Source organism: Chroicocephalus ridibundus, chromosome 9 (genome assembly GCF_963924245.1).
Source record: "Chroicocephalus ridibundus chromosome 9, bChrRid1.1, whole genome shotgun sequence".
Lineage (NCBI taxonomy): Eukaryota > Metazoa > Chordata > Aves > Charadriiformes > Laridae > Chroicocephalus > Chroicocephalus ridibundus.
The window spans coordinates 46,664,627-46,681,119 of record NC_086292.1 but is presented as its reverse complement, the minus strand read 5'-3'; the positions used below and the strand labels follow the sequence as shown (position 1 = coordinate 46,681,119).

The 16,493-nt window shown below is 53.1% G+C and overlaps 1 protein-coding gene across 2 annotated transcripts in view; it reads right to left on the bottom strand.

Moving 5' to 3' along the window:
• Positions 1-4,779: 4,779 nt before the first annotated feature.
• LRRK1 (leucine rich repeat kinase 1) overlaps positions 4,780-16,493 on the bottom strand; it is an 82,250-nt gene continuing 70,536 nt past the window's right edge. Inside the window, exons 30-34 of one of the 2 annotated variants that reach the window (XM_063346096.1) lie at positions 16,170-16,287; positions 14,720-14,836; positions 8,867-9,702; positions 8,184-8,285; positions 4,780-6,332 (exon numbers count right to left, since the gene is read on the bottom strand). In XM_063346096.1, the coding sequence (XP_063202166.1) occupies positions 6,155-6,332; positions 8,184-8,285; positions 8,867-9,702; positions 14,720-14,836; positions 16,170-16,287 (1,351 nt within the window). In that variant the 3' untranslated portion in view covers positions 4,780-6,154. The remainder of the gene's footprint in view (positions 6,333-8,183; positions 8,286-8,866; positions 9,703-14,719; positions 14,837-16,169; positions 16,288-16,493) is intronic. The other variant, XM_063346097.1, reaches the window with a different exon arrangement.

Here is a 16,493-nt window from a genome sequence, read left to right as displayed (position 1 = left end):
AAGGGACGTCGTGCCGGGGGCTGCGTCTTCTCGTCTAATCCCGCAAATAGGACGGCGCTGTGTAATTTTTAAGAAGGAAAACAGAGAAGGAAAGGGAAAAACGCATGGCAGGGGTCAGTCGGCGGCTCCCGCGGGTGCGTGGGGTGCTGAGCTCCTCCTGCTCCCCGCGGAGCAGACGCCGGCCTGGGGCGGCTGCCCCGGGTTTGGTGAAATCAGCGACGACACCACGGGGAGCGCAGGCGCAGGGAGGGAGGCGCTGGTGCGATCCCACAGGGAGGAGATGGTGGATGGGGACGGAGCCCTGGCGGGGTCCAGGCCCTCAGCCCCCCCCACCCCCAGCTCCCTGGGCACACGGCGGCCGCTTCGCTGTGTCTGTGCGTCACCAGCGCCACTTCTGTCCCTCCAAAGCTCTGTGTCTCATAGAATCACAGAACAGCTCGGGTTGGAAGGGACCTTAAAGCCCCCCCAGTGGCACCCACCTCCCACCAGCCCAGGTTGCTCCAAGCCCCGTCCAACCTGGCCTTGAACCCCTCCAGGGATGGGGCAGCCACAGCTTCTCTGGGCAACCTGGGCCAGGGGCTCACCCCCCTCACAGCCAAGAATTTCTTCCCGATATCCCATCTAAATCTCCCCTCCTTCCCTTTGAAGCTGTTACCCCGTGTCCTACCATTACACTCCCTGCTCCAGAGTCCCTCCCCAGCTTTCCTGGAGCCCCTTCAGGGACTGGCAGGGGCTGGAAGGTCTCCCCGGAGCCTTCTCTTCTCCAGACTGAGCCCCCCCAGCTCTCTCAGCCTGTCCTCACAGCAGAGGGGCTCCAGCCCTTGGAGCATCTTCGTGGCCCTCCTTTGGACCTGCTCCAGAGCTGGATGCAGTACCCCAGGTGGGGTCTCCATCCCTCCAGGCTGCCATCCCTCCACCTCTGCATCCCTCAAAACCTCCATCCCCCCCCGAAGCGCTCGCAGGGTGTGGGAGGCCTCCCCCGGTTCACGGCCTCTTGGCCCCGTACGTGACCAACGAAGCGTCAGCCCCGCACAAAAAGGGATGGGGAATAAAAAAATGAGGGACGGGCTCAGCACGGCTGGAAAGATGCACCTTCCAAGGGATTCCGGCACTGGGCCGGGGGGCGGGGAGAGGGACCGGGGTGTGTAAATCCGGCTGAGCTCTTTGGGAACGGGTCTTTCCTGGGGGTTTTCTGGGTTTTTGGTGGGTTGTTTTTTTTTTAATTTTGGTGTGATTTTGTTGGGTGTTGGTGACGCAGAGTAACCACCCGCCCTGGCAGAGCGGGGGCCTCCTCCCGCCTGCGGTAAAACAACAGCCACGGCCCCGGTGCCGGCTCAGCCCCCGAAGCCCCCCGGTGCTCCCCGTCCCACCCCCGGGCCCGGGGTGAGGCGAGGACGGGCCGGCGGCCGAAATAGCCACTGTATTTCCTGCCCTTTAAAGTTCACTTAAAGAAAACTAATTTCCTCTGTCCTTTCGGCAGCAGAATACAAAGCAGCCAGGGATGACCCTTTCCCCACGTCCCTTAAACAAAAAAGAAATCGCATTTTTTTCCTTCCGCTGAAGCCGAGCTGTTGGTGCAGTGCGGGATGGGGGGAGCATCCCTCTGGCGTGTAAATGCCCACCTGCCCCCACGCTCGTCACTGGGTTCGGAGAGCTGGGTTTTGCCCTGATGTATTAAATTATGTTTGGTTTTTTTTTTTCCTGCATGTTGAATGTAACAGAGAAAAAACATCTGAGTCGCCCAGCTCTTGGAAAAATGAAGTAGAAAATGGAGGTTTTGAGGCTGAAAACCTCAGGGTGGGCGCAGGGTGTTTTAGCGCCGGTGCTCGGTGCGGTGTGGGCTCACGGCGCGAGCGAAGGGGAGCAGGAACCGGCCCCAAGGGCCGCTCAAGCCCTGCCCGGGCTGCTGGGCACCGGCCCCGGGACCCGCCGCGGAGGAGCCGCCGAAGAGCCCGGCTGTTCAAGGGATGGGGAAATAAAGTCCTGCTTTTGGCTTCTAATCAGGCGGCACAGTTAGAAAATAAGATTGGATTTGCTGTCCTCCCTCTCCCGCTGCCTGACGCCCAGCCGTCGCTCCCGGTCCCTGGAACATCCCGGCTCCCGCAGAGCTTTTGGGAGCCGCAGACGCAGGGATGCTGCGGGGCTGGGCCCGGGCGGTGTCATTGTGTTGGGTGTTGGGGCAGCACCGGGCACGGCACCTACGTCTGCCAAGGTTATTTTATCCGGCCAGGACTGGTGAAACTTCTAATACCGTTAAATTGCCCTTTCCGTGGCTTTCTTCGCAGGCAATGCCTGGATAAGCCGGAGGGATGTGCCCAGGATGAGACCCGCAGGGCCAGAGCCACAGGGCAAAGAACTGGCCCTTCTTCCCTTTTCTAGCAGAATTAGCTGTAATGTTGCCCCATTTTACCGCCCAGTTGGTTCCGGACAGCCCCAGGCTGGCAGGGTCAGTGGACCGGCGGTGCCTGGGGGGGTTGTGGTGGGTCCCCAAAATGCCCTGAGCGAGCACCAGGACGTGGGGTCTCAGAGACCAGGATATGGGGGCTCAGATTGCCCTGAGCCCCCCGGGGACCCGGGTGCTGGGCACCGCAGGCGTTCTCCATCCCAGGGCCCAACGCTGCATCCCGCTCGCCGACCCTCCCTCCTGCTCACCAACCCTCCATCCCGCTCACTGACCCTCCATCCCGCTCACCAATTCTCCGTCCCGCTCCCCGACCCTGCATCCCGCTCACCGTGCCGATGCCAGCAAAGACACAGCGGAAACCCGGCCTAGGAATCAGTGTCCGGCTGGTTGTTATTTTTATTTCTTTTAAAGCAGGTAAAGGACCCCCGAGCACTTCAGGGCAGACCCCGGGGGCGCAGCGTGCAGCTCCCGGCTCTGGGGGGGGGCAGCCAGAAGAGGGGACGAGGCCCGGGGGGGTTTGGGCAGCCGCCGCGGAGCGGGGGCTCTGGGACTGATGGCTCAATTAATCCCGGTGGTGGCGGGTCCTGTGCGTCTCGGTAATTCCTCAGCGAGTAATTAATGGCCCCCGCACCCGCCTCCCTCCTGCTGCCGGCGCGGGGGGTTAATCTCATCCGAGAGCATCCGTTTCCCTCCCTGCACCGAGCCCTTTCCGTGCGCTCCCGCTGCGCCCAGACGGGCTGAGGGGAACCCGACATTGAGAAAATAAAATTAAGCCGTTTTCTCGTCTCTCCGTGGTCGGCTGAAGGAATAAACCCCCCCCGCAGGCCCCCGCTCCGGCTTATTTTTAGAAGCTGGAAGAAAACAGCGAGGGCTGCGATACACGCAGCAGCCCCGGGCCAAGTGCCGGTAACGGAGATGTCGAGCCCCAGCCTCCCCGGGCTCCGGCAGCCCCTTGCTCCTGGGTTTTGGGTTTTTTTTTCCTGCTTTTGGCCTCATCCCCAACCCCCTCCGCAGGGATGGACGATGGGGAGGGACGAGGCCCCTCGTCCGTACCTGCCGTCAGTCCCGCTCGGAGCAGAACAGGCTCCGCTGGCAGGAGGGCTGGGAATGCACACTGGAATCTCACTTAAACTGTCTGAACCAGTGCCGGTTTTTTAATTTTAATTCTGTTTTTAGTTTCTGTTTATTTTTGCCCCTGGGGATTTATTCCCGCAACACGTGCCTCGCTTACTTAATGGCGCCTTGTGCTAACGAGGTTTCAGGTTTGCTGAAGGGGGGCATTTTGCCCTGACTCCCCGGTAGCAGCGTTCAGGCTCTCAGTCGATTTCGGGAACTGCTCCTGTGTTCCCAGGAGGTTTCGGGGGACACTTGCTCCCATCCCTGCCGCAGCGACCCCTCACGCCAGCCCGCAGCAGCGTTTGCTTCTCTCCCACCCCCCAGCTTCCCCAACTGTCCTGCCCTGGCTGGTGGGGGTGGCAGCAGGGGTTTTGGAGCAGGGACGTCCCGCTGTGTCCGGGGAAGGTGTGCGCGATGGCTGTGGGCAGTAACAGCTCCGGCGTGTGCCGTGGGAGCAGAACAAAGCCCCTTTTGTGGCGAGGCCTCGGCCGATGCCCACCGAAGGTTTGGGAGAGGCTCCGCTGACCCCCCTGGGCAATGGGGAGCCCGTGGAGGGCACGGCCCCTCGCCGGCTTCGGAAGCAGCACGGTGCCCAAGGCCTTTGGCTGGAGAGGGATGATAAGGAACGGCCGTGGCCATTCCAGACAGTGTTTTCTCAAAGAAAACCCTCCAGGCTGAATGGAAGCACAAGCCGGTTTGTAGCCGCTGTCGGGGCTCCAAGGATCGCGTGGAGCACGTGCCTGTAAAAGGGGTCTGGGTGCTGGAGAAGGCGACGGTGAGACGGTTAAAGCCCCGCGCAGGTGAGGGCGTGCGGGGCAGGCAGGTGCAGGCTCCGGGCCGTGGCGCGGGATGGGAGGTAGGTGACACAGTTTCAGGGAAATGCAGTTAATTAGCTGTGACACAGATACAGCTACTTCAGAGCGAAGCCCGAGGCAGGGTAAGCTCTTGGGGCAGCCGTGAAAATGCCTGTCAAACCACAGCGGCGGCGAAGGGCTGAGCCATCTCTTCCCTGTCGCGGAGACGAGAGGCAGGAGAGCTCGTCCTGGCGAGGGAGAGCGGACCAGGGCGCAGGGGTGCTGCCGTGACGCCTCCACGAGCCGCTGGAGGAGCCGAGGCGGACGGAGACAGGTCAGGCCAGGTAAGGAAACAGACTGTCCTTGTAAACCCAATCCCAACCACGCTCGTCAGGAGAACCTGCTTTTTAATCGGCCACGGCAAAGCCCAGACGCCCTGCAGCTGATGCAGGCACGGGCTGCCTATGAAAAGTGCCACCAACGCAGTGTCATTGTAGGGAGAAATCTGTTTATTTTAGGATACACTCTGTTTCTGTAGAAGGATATTTTAGCAGCCTGCAACAGAAATGTGAACCAGAGGGTCAACCTGCCCGTTCGGCCTTGGCCAGCCTTGCCGATGCTCACACAAGTTTCTTGGGATATCAAAAAAAAAAAAAAAACGGGTCCAAAATTCAAACTGTACACCTTTTTACAGGGTGCTTAGCCAGGCTCACTTTTTACACTGCTGTACATGCTTGGGATAACTTAAGTGCAATTGTATTCAGAGCCAATACATCATCCCAGGCCACTAATGAAGATAAAATAAAAGCTGTGGTGAGCGGAAGCTGCACAGATACGCAGGCAAATTAAGCTTATTGTGTTCCCGATACCCCAGAGTGTATTTACCAAGAGAAAGAGGAGAGGAGCAAAGATGGTTCATAAGCCTTCCTGGTCTCGGGGCTCCCTTCTCTTACACTGGGACGTATCTGTCAAACCGAGTGGCGTTGCTTCGCATCAGCTCTATTTACAACTGCCTTTGCAAGAGTGCAATGAAGTGGCTCGCTCACTCACTGAGATCGTGCAGTGTTATTGGCAGATAATTTTAGGCTCTCTCCCAGTAACACTGGGCCACAATAGCTTTTAGGAACCAGAAACGCAGTGGCCAGCCAAAGCTTATTGCTGGTTCTCACACCTGGATGTCTCTACACAGCAGTGGCAACAGGAGCCACACCTGAAGTAGCCTCTGACAGACATGCAGGGATGGCGGTAGCAGCCCCGCGGGGCTTCCAGAAGGTGCATTTCCCTGGGAACAGGGTGAATTATTCCCCGGGAGCAGGGTGAATTAGCCCAGAGACAACCACACCACCAGCCAGCAGGCAGTGGGGACCGTAACGTGCTCAGGCTCCCAGGGAAGAGCCCGCTGAGGTTAACGGAGCGCTCCTGGCTGATGATACACACTACAAAAGCAGCAGCCAGGGCATGCTGAAGGTGAGGAAGGAGTTTAAAATTGGGAAGAAGAAACTGGAAATAGAGGCAGGAGCAGAACCGCAGCCACCGCCACACCTCCTGCTCTCGACCACCGCAGGGGAGTGTGTGACGGAGCAAGAGAGCGGCGAGCTGGCCCAGCTCCCGGCTCGTCCCTGCCCTGCTCACACCGGTTTCTTCAATCCCCGCAAGCCCTGATGGGGCTCCAGCCACAGGAACCCCGCAGAGCTCATTAGCAGCAAACCAGACACACGCTCCCCCCACGCACCCCTCGTCCCCCCCCCCCATCTCCGGGGCTGTGTCTCAGAGTCCAGGCGTGCTCGGAGCAGGACGCTTCCGTTCTTCCCTCGAGCCTCGGCTCCCAGCGCCACAAGCACTACCTTCTTTTTCTCATGCAGGTTTCAAGCCTTCCCAGCTCTTCGTAGGCCTGGTAGAAAACGTCAAAGTCCCTGGCGCTCCAGCCCCTCCAGACAGCCAGGCACCACTCCATGTTTTCGTTCTCAAAGCAGCACACAACTGTGTCCTTTGCTATGAGCGCAGCATCCACCAGCGTCCTGGGAAAGGAAGGACGGAGCAGAGACAGGCATTAGAGCGGAGCGCGGCTCTGCGAACACAGCACACCGCCGCTCACCCGGGAGGCACTGACTCAAAAGCTTTCCTTTCCAGCTACTGAATCTCTTTTTATAAGCTGCAAATCCTTGAGCAAGGAGAACGTAACAAAAAGAGGGATCAGAAACTATGTCGCGGCAAAAGCAAACGGCTCAGTGACACGGGAAAAGATTTTTAAAGGGATTCAGGTGCCTAGACACGCAGGTGGGTGCTTAAGTCTGCCATGACATTTTGAAGTTGCTGTTAATCTCCCGATTTGCTAAATCCACAGGCTCTTTGGCCTGCTGCCAGCTGGGCATTTTCACAACAGCCCGCACCGTGCCACGGCTAGCAGGCTGCCCAGAGCCTCCGCAGCCTGAGATGCAGTCTGGAAGCGGGACGGAGCCCAGCTCTGCCTGCTCAGGGTACAAGCCCCCAGTCTGGACCAGCGGGCACGGCTACAACAGCCCAGGGACCCGCCAGTTCGTGTAGGAGTCCTGCATGACAGCATCATGTTGCAGGTGCTTCCCTTTGTGGTCTCTGGGCATGTTACCTGATCAAGCAACAGCAGCTGAAGCTGGCCCTGACAGCCCAGAGGGAGGTGGCCTGGCAGAAGATGACACTTTTGTCCTTGCAGCGTTCGAGGGACAGGAGTCCAGCCCTTGCCAGGCTCTTTCTACTGGCCCCAAACTGTTTCCCTGGAAAGGCCCCTACATGGGGACCACTAACAACCAAGGGCTGTCCTTGGCAGCTGGTTTTTATCACAAATTGCCCCTAAGAAACCATCTCCCTTCCCTCACCTCCCTCCCCTGCTCTGCATTTGGAGGGGCTTGGAGGGCGCAGGCGCTATCTGCTGGCCCTTATCCTGCTGGGAAAACAGGACGAGGCAACAGCCACCATGCCTGAACCAGCCAGGATAAAAGGCAGCAAAGCAGGACAAGCCTGAGATGGCAGTGTCACTTCGCCTGAACTCCACGCTTAATTCGGGTAAAGCAAAATCACCCTAAAAGTACCTGTGAAGAATAAACAGAATACGCCGCTCCCCACTAACTGATAAAGACACTCAGTTAGCAAGTAGAGGGAATGGCAGGAGCACTTTGATCTCCTGTTGTGTTTGCCTGGTGGTAATAAATGACCATTTATAACCCTTAGCTTAACCTCCATTTGTTTGGACATAAACAGTACAATCCCAGACCGGTATTTAAGTGACCAGCAGGAACACCCCCAACTCTCTAGCAGCTATTTATTTACTTGGACTCTTGTTCACTGTATGAAACATTTTAAATTAATGTATATAACTGCTCTCCCCTGTGCCTTCCCTCGGCACAGGAGCCTTCCCCCGTCCCGTCACTGCCAACAGCACAAAGGTGCTCATTTAGAGCCAGAACGTCAACCTGATCCACGTGAATACAGCCACAGACAAGCGCTGCGCTCTGCATAAATACACCTCTTGTTCTTAACGCAGGGCCTGAGTCCGCCAAGCTCCAGCGATCTTCTGCCAGGTGCCCTCAGAGCACCGGGAGTCAGCACCAGGCAGGATCAGACCAACATTTATCATATTGTGCAAGACTCGTTACAGGGTACTTGGTCTCTGTGGCCTTTGGAGACCAGACTGTGCCTTCACCATCTGCTGTGCCATAAGACCATGCACGTGCCTCAATGTGCAACCAGCAACCTTGTCTCCTTGGGCTGGGAGATGCTACTGGAAAGCCCAGAGGAAGCTCCTGATAGCCCCGAGAGCCTGCAGAGCCACCCTCTGCCACCCAGTCCCCTTGTGCCCCCAGTGGCGTGACACTCGGTGCCCAAGTCAGCCTCACCCGTAGGGAGCCAGTTCCCCAGCCTTCAGCACAGCGATCACTCTGCCCCGCTGGGTGCCGGATTCCTTCTCCAGTCCAATAACGATGATATCCCCTCCTCTCCTAGAAGAGAAACGAGGGAGACATCACATGTGCTCCACTGTGGAGACTGGTGACAGCTGAGGAAGATCCATGCTGGATATCCATCCTTTCTGCTGCAAACCCTCCTGACCTTCTGCAGAGAAGGGGGCACTGCAATGCCACCAAACGGTGTCCTAAATCCACCACAATGAGAGCCCCCGTGACAGGCAAAATCAGATTCCCAGTGGTTTCCATCAGCTCAACAGGAGGCAACAGGACCTCCCAGGGCTGTGCCTGAGCAAGGAAGCTGCCTGCTGTTCTGTGTTTCCTCAGTGGCTGGGGAAACAGGGCTTCGAGTCTCACCACCCACCTTCTCATTCTGCTGCAATCAGTCTGGCAAGACCTTAGATGTGGCCATTCTACCCAACAACAGATATCATTAAAAAGGTGTAGAAAAATCGATGTACCATTGCACTAAGAATAAAATTTCTTAACGGTAACTTGACTTTCTGAGCAAGTGAATCATACTGGGAATGCAAAAGTTCCTGAATTAGCCTGAGCTAACGTCACATTCAGCCCAGGAGGGATTCTGACGAAGTTCCTTTCCTAAGTGACTCACTCACCTGGGGATCCATATGAGGTCTTTCACTGGAAGAATCTTGACGGCTTGGAGTTGCTGCGTGTTGTCACCTGCAGGCATAGCATCGTGATCCAGGGAAGGCTTCAGCTCATGAAATTTGTCAGACTCCTCAAAATCTGTGGAGAGCGGTGCACTAGAAGAGCTCATCGGCGAGCTGGGAAGGCTGGAGGGGCATCGCGTTATCCTGTTAGGAGGCGAGGAGGAGTAGGAAGACACAGAGCAATAATCTGTGAGTGAGTCCTGGTGGTTTAGTATCTGAGTGCCAACCTCTGGGCTGTAGATAATGCTCATGTCCACCAGCGGGTTATTCTCTAACGCTTTGTGGTTTATAGGTGCTGTAGCTGGGATGGCTGCCGACGGCTGCTGGATTGTAAACATGTCTCTGAGAGGGCTGCAGTCTCCGCAGAAGTAGCGTGCACAGAGCTGGTAGGTGGTAACGTGATACATCACCAGGAAGTTGCTTTTATCGTCCAGACACCACACCACCTCCTCCCCGTGACACTCGGAGTTGCAGGCGATGGATGTGATCACTGACGGCGGGCTGAAGGGCTCCAGTCTCTTGCTGATCTCCATCGTGGCGCAGTCTATGATGAGAATGCCAGGGCCGTTGCTGTACCAGACCTCCGCTCCACTGTTGGTGATCTCCATGGCCTTCACGGGGTAGGGGTTCTGCCGGGGGTCGTCATCAGAAATGTTGAATTTGGACCTGTTTGCCGTGTGGGAGCACAGGTAGGAGCAGCTGTCCCCTGGGATGCCTCGGGACACTGAAAACACCGCTACAAGTCCATCCGACAAGCCGGCCAGCACCACGTACGAGTTCTGCAAGGAAGACAGCAGATTCTCCATTCAGATTCTTTCCTTCTCTGCAATACAAGAGCTTTCAATCCCAGAAGCTCTGGCTGCCTCTCACAATCCTGCAAGTACACTAGTAACTTACCCCAAATCACTCAGTGATAACAGCAACATAAAAAGAAGTCATTACATAGAAGCTGCTGCAGAGCCATATTCCTCTCACCCAGTATTACCTTTCTCTTTATTGGCAAGGGAGGACAGACGGACCTGGCAGCCTGCCCCGAAGGTTAACAAATTCAAGCTGGAGTATGTTCACAGACAGCCATCACGATCCTAGGAATCCAGCTGTAGAAACCCGGCTCGCTTCCAAAAAGGAGTAAAGCTATTGCTATCAGTGTAGGTAGGAGAGGAATGGAAGAAACCAGTAAAAATGGAAAGAAAGAGAGACAATCCTCTTGCAAACAAGAGCGTACAGCGATTGCTCCGCATCCAATGTCTGCTGCTTTGACAGCACCGCTCTTCCCAGGGACGTGCTCTCGGTCTGGGATCCACGGCAGCTCAGAGACAGCCCAGCGGAGGGCACAGAAGCAGCAGCAGTTCAGCAAACCGGCTGCTAAGTGCCATGAACGATTCTGCAGGTAGTTACAAACCTGCCCCTAAATGTACAGAAGTGTTGGCTGCAGGAGCCACTGCCAGCATCGAGCTCCGGTGCAGCGCTCTGCGGCACTGCTGCGATGGACACTGTCATGTCCTGTGGACTGGAGCTGGTGAGAAGGCCATGGCTCGCCGGTTCTCTGACCCTCACCACCACAGCGGTGCAAAATGCCATTAGAGAGATCCATGATATGGATCTCTTGAGAACAAAACTCCCCCTGACCTTGGGTCTGTACCAGAAACCCCTCCATCTGTGAAGCGGATAAAACAACACCTACCTCAAAGGCCTTTCTATTTCCTCCCCGTGGAGAAATAAATTCTAAAAAAAGACCCTTTGCCCAGGGCTTTTTTTGCTGCTGTTACAATCTGGCCGGACTAAAGCAAAGCAAAACGCCCAAAACCAGACAGAGCACCGCCAGCTGAACCGACACAACCTCACCCCTCAGCAGCCCCGCCGTGGTGGGAAGCCCGGGACACCAGCGACACTGTGAGATGGGACAGGGACTCGGCGTCACCCCTTGCTGCTCACAAATTAAGGGAAAGCCTGTGCCCTTCCAGGGATCATGGCTGTGCCAGCCCTGGAAGATAGCTCCCAGACTGCTCAAACCTGTAGAGGCCGAAATCAGTATCTTGACTTGCTCTCAGGTATCACAGGGCAGACAGCATAGGGGGAAGTATTAGTTTAACTGATAGCACTGTTTCCAAGGCTTATTAAGAGTCTTGGACAAAAAGACGCTATCTGCACACAAAGTATGAGTAAAACCATGAGTGTGCTGAGCCCGTATGACTAATCCAAATCACAGCAGAATTTTACTGTAATGGGAAAAACCAGGGAAGCAAGTGGAAAGTTGTGAAACGGGACTTGGACTTTAACTCAGTCCAGTCCCAATTCTCTAACCATTAATTAAAAGACACCCAAATGGCCTGCAGCGTTCGGTGCACGTCCCTGCTGCCATGTGGATCTGGTGCAAAGGCTCCTAAACATGGGTTTGCCAGGGAGTTGCATCAGTAGGTTGGAACATGGCGGGATGCTTTGCACAAGCTGGGTTTTGGGTTACTTTTTCTTTGGAAAGGAGTTCAATTATTTACAACAGGACAAAACAAAGCAGAACAGCCCACATTTCTCTGGTGAAAATGGTCCAACTTTTCCAGTCCAAAGAACCCTGCACAATAGGTATTTCTTACTAAAAATGGAAAATTTAAATTGAAATGGGAACATTTGAAATTAACCATAATGTGGGTATGTCAACCTGAACCGCTCCTAGCGTGACACAGGACAATATTGACGTATTCAGAGAGCTCTGTAATTTTGTCTCATTTCATCTGAAAATGCTGAATTACCCAAGCACAGTCTTCACGAACAAATGTTTTCATTTCTTTGATTAGCGTCAGCTACTGCAGGACAGAATCCTGATTCCCTTTTGGATTCCATAGGCCAAAGTTCCCTGGCACTGGGCAATGGACACGGTAATGGGGCAGAGCTGCACCAGCGATCCCCACCCAGCTTTACCGGCCATACCGACTCTGCCAAATTCTAGCCTGTCTGGAATAGCACAATGGTGGAAGCAAATCTGGAAGATATTTTATGCTTTGGGGCACTTATTACTCACTGCCTTGGCTATCGGGACCTGTTTCTATCCAGCCACTCTTGTTATCTCTCTGTTTAAGAAACAAAGAGCAGGAACTCAAATGCTGAGAAATGCCCTCGACTGACCGAGATGAGGGAGTGACCCATTTCGCAGAAGAACACAGCAAAGGCCACCCACCCCCGGGTGCCACCGATTCACCAGACTTTATTAGGTGCTGGTGCAGCTGGGCAGCGAGGCAAAACTCTCCAAATCAGGGTATTACAACAGTGACCAAAGGCAGGCAGGGCAGCAGCCTCCAGAAACCTTAAGTAACTTTCTCAGAATTCATTTTCAACATTTGGGCTCCACAAAGAGCCAACAAAAACACACAGCAACAAAACTGCATTTGAAGTCTCCGTCCTGCCAGAAGTCCCGCTGTGCCAGGGAGGAAGGCCTCCGAGCGGGGCTGTGACGGTATGTGATGTGCAGGAGATGAGCTGGCTCCAGACGTCCTGTCCTCGCAGCTAAGGACGGCACAAGGCTCGGAGCCATCGGGAGTCAGGTTAAAAAAAAATAAAATAAAATACAGCCCCCGACACCACGGCCTCGGTCACCTCCTCCTCTCCTCCCCGCAGGGTCTGGCACTGCTGGCACCGCGCGCCGCAGCAGGCTGCAGCCTTTAAATGCAGCTTTTGTTTTCGTGTGTTTCAGGTTTTTGCAAGAGGCCAGAGGCTCGCACCCATTCAGATCTCTCTCTCCTCAACATCTCTTTGTGAGAATGCTGCAAACCAATTCAGAAAGCATCTTGTTTTGCTCTTTTTAACCTGTTTGCTTGCCTTTTTTTTTTTTTGAAAGGAAATTTAGTGAAAATTTTATTGTTTGCCAAAAACAATGATACTGGTGACAGAAAGCATGCAACAAAAAAGCTTAAATTGTACAAGACTTTTCCTTGGCGGGCGAGTTTTGGATTCTGGGCCCCTCTCTGCTGCTTTTAAATTTCCATGATGCTTCCTTTGGATGAGAAACCAAGTTTTGGAAACTATTTCTTTTGGATCAGTCTTCCCAAGGCAGTCGTAAAGAATTCCCCTTCCCAGCAACATCCCTCGGCAATTCTCTGACTTCTAGTTACCTCACATCTCATCAGTTAAAGGCTTTCTTCCCAGGGAAACGCGAGCAATTCTCTTCTCCACTGGACAATAATGACTATGTGATAACTCTGCTACGGCTCGCTGCGCCGTACAGCGAGTTTGACAAGTGTAAGCTTTCCACTTAGCTTTGTTGGAAGAACTGGCTGTTTCGAAAAAACGGTTTTAGTTTCTTGCCAACCTGGTCTGCACATCCCTATGGCTGCTGCTGTGGCTATTTCACTGCCAAACTCATTCATAGAAAGGAGAGAGGAAAAAGTAAGTCCAATAAACTAAGGAGGAGTGCGCCGAAGGGATGTGGATTTCTGGAAGGTTGGGTAGGGTCGGGGGAGGAAGGGAGGTGTCTAGACTCAATATTACTATTGTAGAGCCTGGCATTATTTATGACATTTTCTAGGCAAGCCACAAACTGAAAATAGAAACCAGGAGACATAAAGCCACTCGTAACCCCTAAGGAATGGCTTTGCAAGCTGTATGACAGTGGAAAAGCTGAAAGTGAAAGAGTCGTTCAACCGTCCTGGACAAAACCTCATGCAGCATGAAAAAGAAATTTGCCCTACACATCAGAAATGAAACTCCGCGGCGGAGAAACGCTGCAGGTCCGGGAGCCAAAGAAAGCCGACAGATGCAGCCTCCCGGCGGGTGAAACGCATCCCCGTGCCAACTTTAGATCTATGCCCTACTTTAGTCCCACTTACACCATGTTTGGAAGCGAAGCAGCACACCTTACACTAAGCATCTGCCTCGGATTCGGTTTGCAGCGATGCAGCAGTCCGAGCAAACGAGCTAGAAATGGATAATAATGCAGAACGGGCATTTGGTATAAAACAGGTCCGCTGTTGCTTCGAGAGCTGCTCCATATTAAGCTTTTAGACACATACCAGTCTGCTGGCATTTGCAAAAACTACACAGCTACCAGTAATGTTGGAACATAATTATATGTTTTTACTTGAGGTGGCTGTAAGCAAACCGGAGGTAATTTAGCCCGAAAACAGTTTTTATACATCTCTCAAGACTTGCCCGCAATAGGCAGTCATGTCAAGATTTCCCTTGCCAGTAACTGGATGTTAGCAATTCCAGAGCCAGACAGATAGGATATAACTTTTGTTATTACCAATAAGAGGCAGTTCTTGGACTGCCTGGATTATCTAAGCGTTCTCTTTCAAAACCCAAAAGAAGTGTGGCTGAGCCTAGATGATATTTAAAGATGACCGTACACACAAACAACAGCGTGCACACACACCAGGAAAAGAATGGGTGCAAGTCCTGCATTAGCAGTTAACAAATCTCTATTCTAATTATTGTTTCGTGTCCCCTCTACTTTGCTTGATCAGTCTAAACCCTGTCTTCCAGTGATGTGGAAACGCAGCTGGAAGACTTCCTTGCAGAGGAATTTGATCTATTTTGACTATTTTCCCAGCGGGCTTGGAACTGCCAACTTTGGTCCCCTGACTCAGGTTCTTGCCCACACCTCTGTCTTCTGGCAGAGGCACAAAGACCTGGAAACCTTCTCCTCGCACTGCCAAAACGTTCCTGGGCACTGCAGAGTCCTTCAACGCTAGCTAGTGACAAGCCACACAGACTCTGGCACTGGCCTGACAAGTGGCACAACCACTTGGCCTGGCAGCAGGCGGCTTAGTCTCGCTAATGCCCCTTTTCCTTTAGGTTCCTCCTTACCTTTTTGACAACAGGCATTACTAGAAAGCAGCTCACAGTAGCAGGAGTGTCTAAACCCTTCTGCGGAGTCTTTAAAGGACACATGCCCTGCAACCCGTACACGGAAATCTTCTGGTCCTGTGAAAGAGCACAAAAAATTCGATAGATTTCAATCATCTTCCCTGCTTTTCATATTTTGACACCTGAACAAGACCAGATTGGTTCCAAAACCAGTTTTTACTTGTGTTTTTCAATATTGAAAGCCTGGATTTCTCTTTGTTTTCCCTGGAGAGCATTTGCTTTGTCTGTGGGTAGAAAGCAGGTACTGCCTTCCCCAGAATGTGCTGTGGGCAACGTACGCACTCTCCAAAAGCCACCAAAATCACCACTGTAGGTGTTTTATCACCACATCTAAAAGTGGCATCCGACAACCCCGACTCTGCACAAATCCCAAACGGGTCAGGACAATTAACATGTTGTACGTTATTTTGCATTTATCTGTCAATTCAAGGAAAGCCAGGATTACGTTGTATCTGGAATTACACCTGCTCTACGCCTCATAAATCTACTATACTGACATAGAGCACCCAGTTCAGGGAATAACAACACGTTTCACGTTGATCAAAAAGGCAGAAATAAAACGCTTTAAGATTTCTGAATTTTGACTTTTCTACGCTTCTTGTTACAAAAAATAGGAATATTTGAAATTTGCCTCTATTTGGGAACAGAAAAAGTAAGAATATCTTATTTTCTTATGGGGGAAAAAGATTCTATATTCTCATTCAGTTACAGCATCCATGCTAGGGCGGAGTGAATGAACCAACACAAATTATTTATTCAGCAAGCGTGGCCTTTTTTCTCCTGTCAGAAACACTGAAATTCAGGAACATTTCCGTTTTTTTCAGCTATTTTTTCTTTGTTTTGTGTCAAACGATTGTGTCACAACTGGCTGACACTTAACACAGCCTTTTTTGATGGGCAGACGGGGGCTCTGAGGGACAAATCAGCCATGCTCTCGCACTCTGATCTTTTCAGCCGCAGTTTTCCACAGCAAACACAAAACTTGGGTACCCATTTCCCACCAACTTTCAAATCCCTCGGGTCTCCTTCAGAACCCCACCCTTAAACGCATGGTTTCTTTCACTGCTTCCCTTTATCGCTTACAGATAAGGACATTTCCCAGACGGAGCCCTGGGTACAGATATGCTACAATCCAGAGAGTTTCACCTCGGAAAGCCGAGGTTCCCACGATCGCTCTGGACACCAGGAGGTATGATTTTGATCTAGGTATCAGCTAAGTAACAGGCAGAAACAATACACCAGGAGACAGCAAAGTCACGCTGCTCATCTGAGATGCCCATTGGCTCAAACGCTCTTAGCTTTACTAATTTAATAGGTTCTTTCTCTTCATTTGAGTCTCTTCTAACGAGGCCCCTCTTGAGCAGGGCACTGAAGCGCAGGCAACGCTCACCTCTGTGGCAGCCCAGAGGGCATTCTGAAATTTTAGTTGGCAGCAGAGCTTCATTCCTGGGCAGCTCATCCTCTCCACTTCTATGACCCCTTTCTCCGGATTCACCACCGTGTAGTTTCTGAAAGGAGCAAATCACAATTTCCGATAGCCAATATTCAGCCTGCAAACTGCTACAGGATGGTACTCGGCACTTCTGGCCAAGCGGTAAGACGACTGTCCAGATGGGGATGATGCTGCAAGGCTCTCCGCCCCTCCAAATGGTCTTTGTAAAGGAAGAGAAATACAGATGTGCCACGTATCTTGCTCAGGGGGCAGATATGCAAT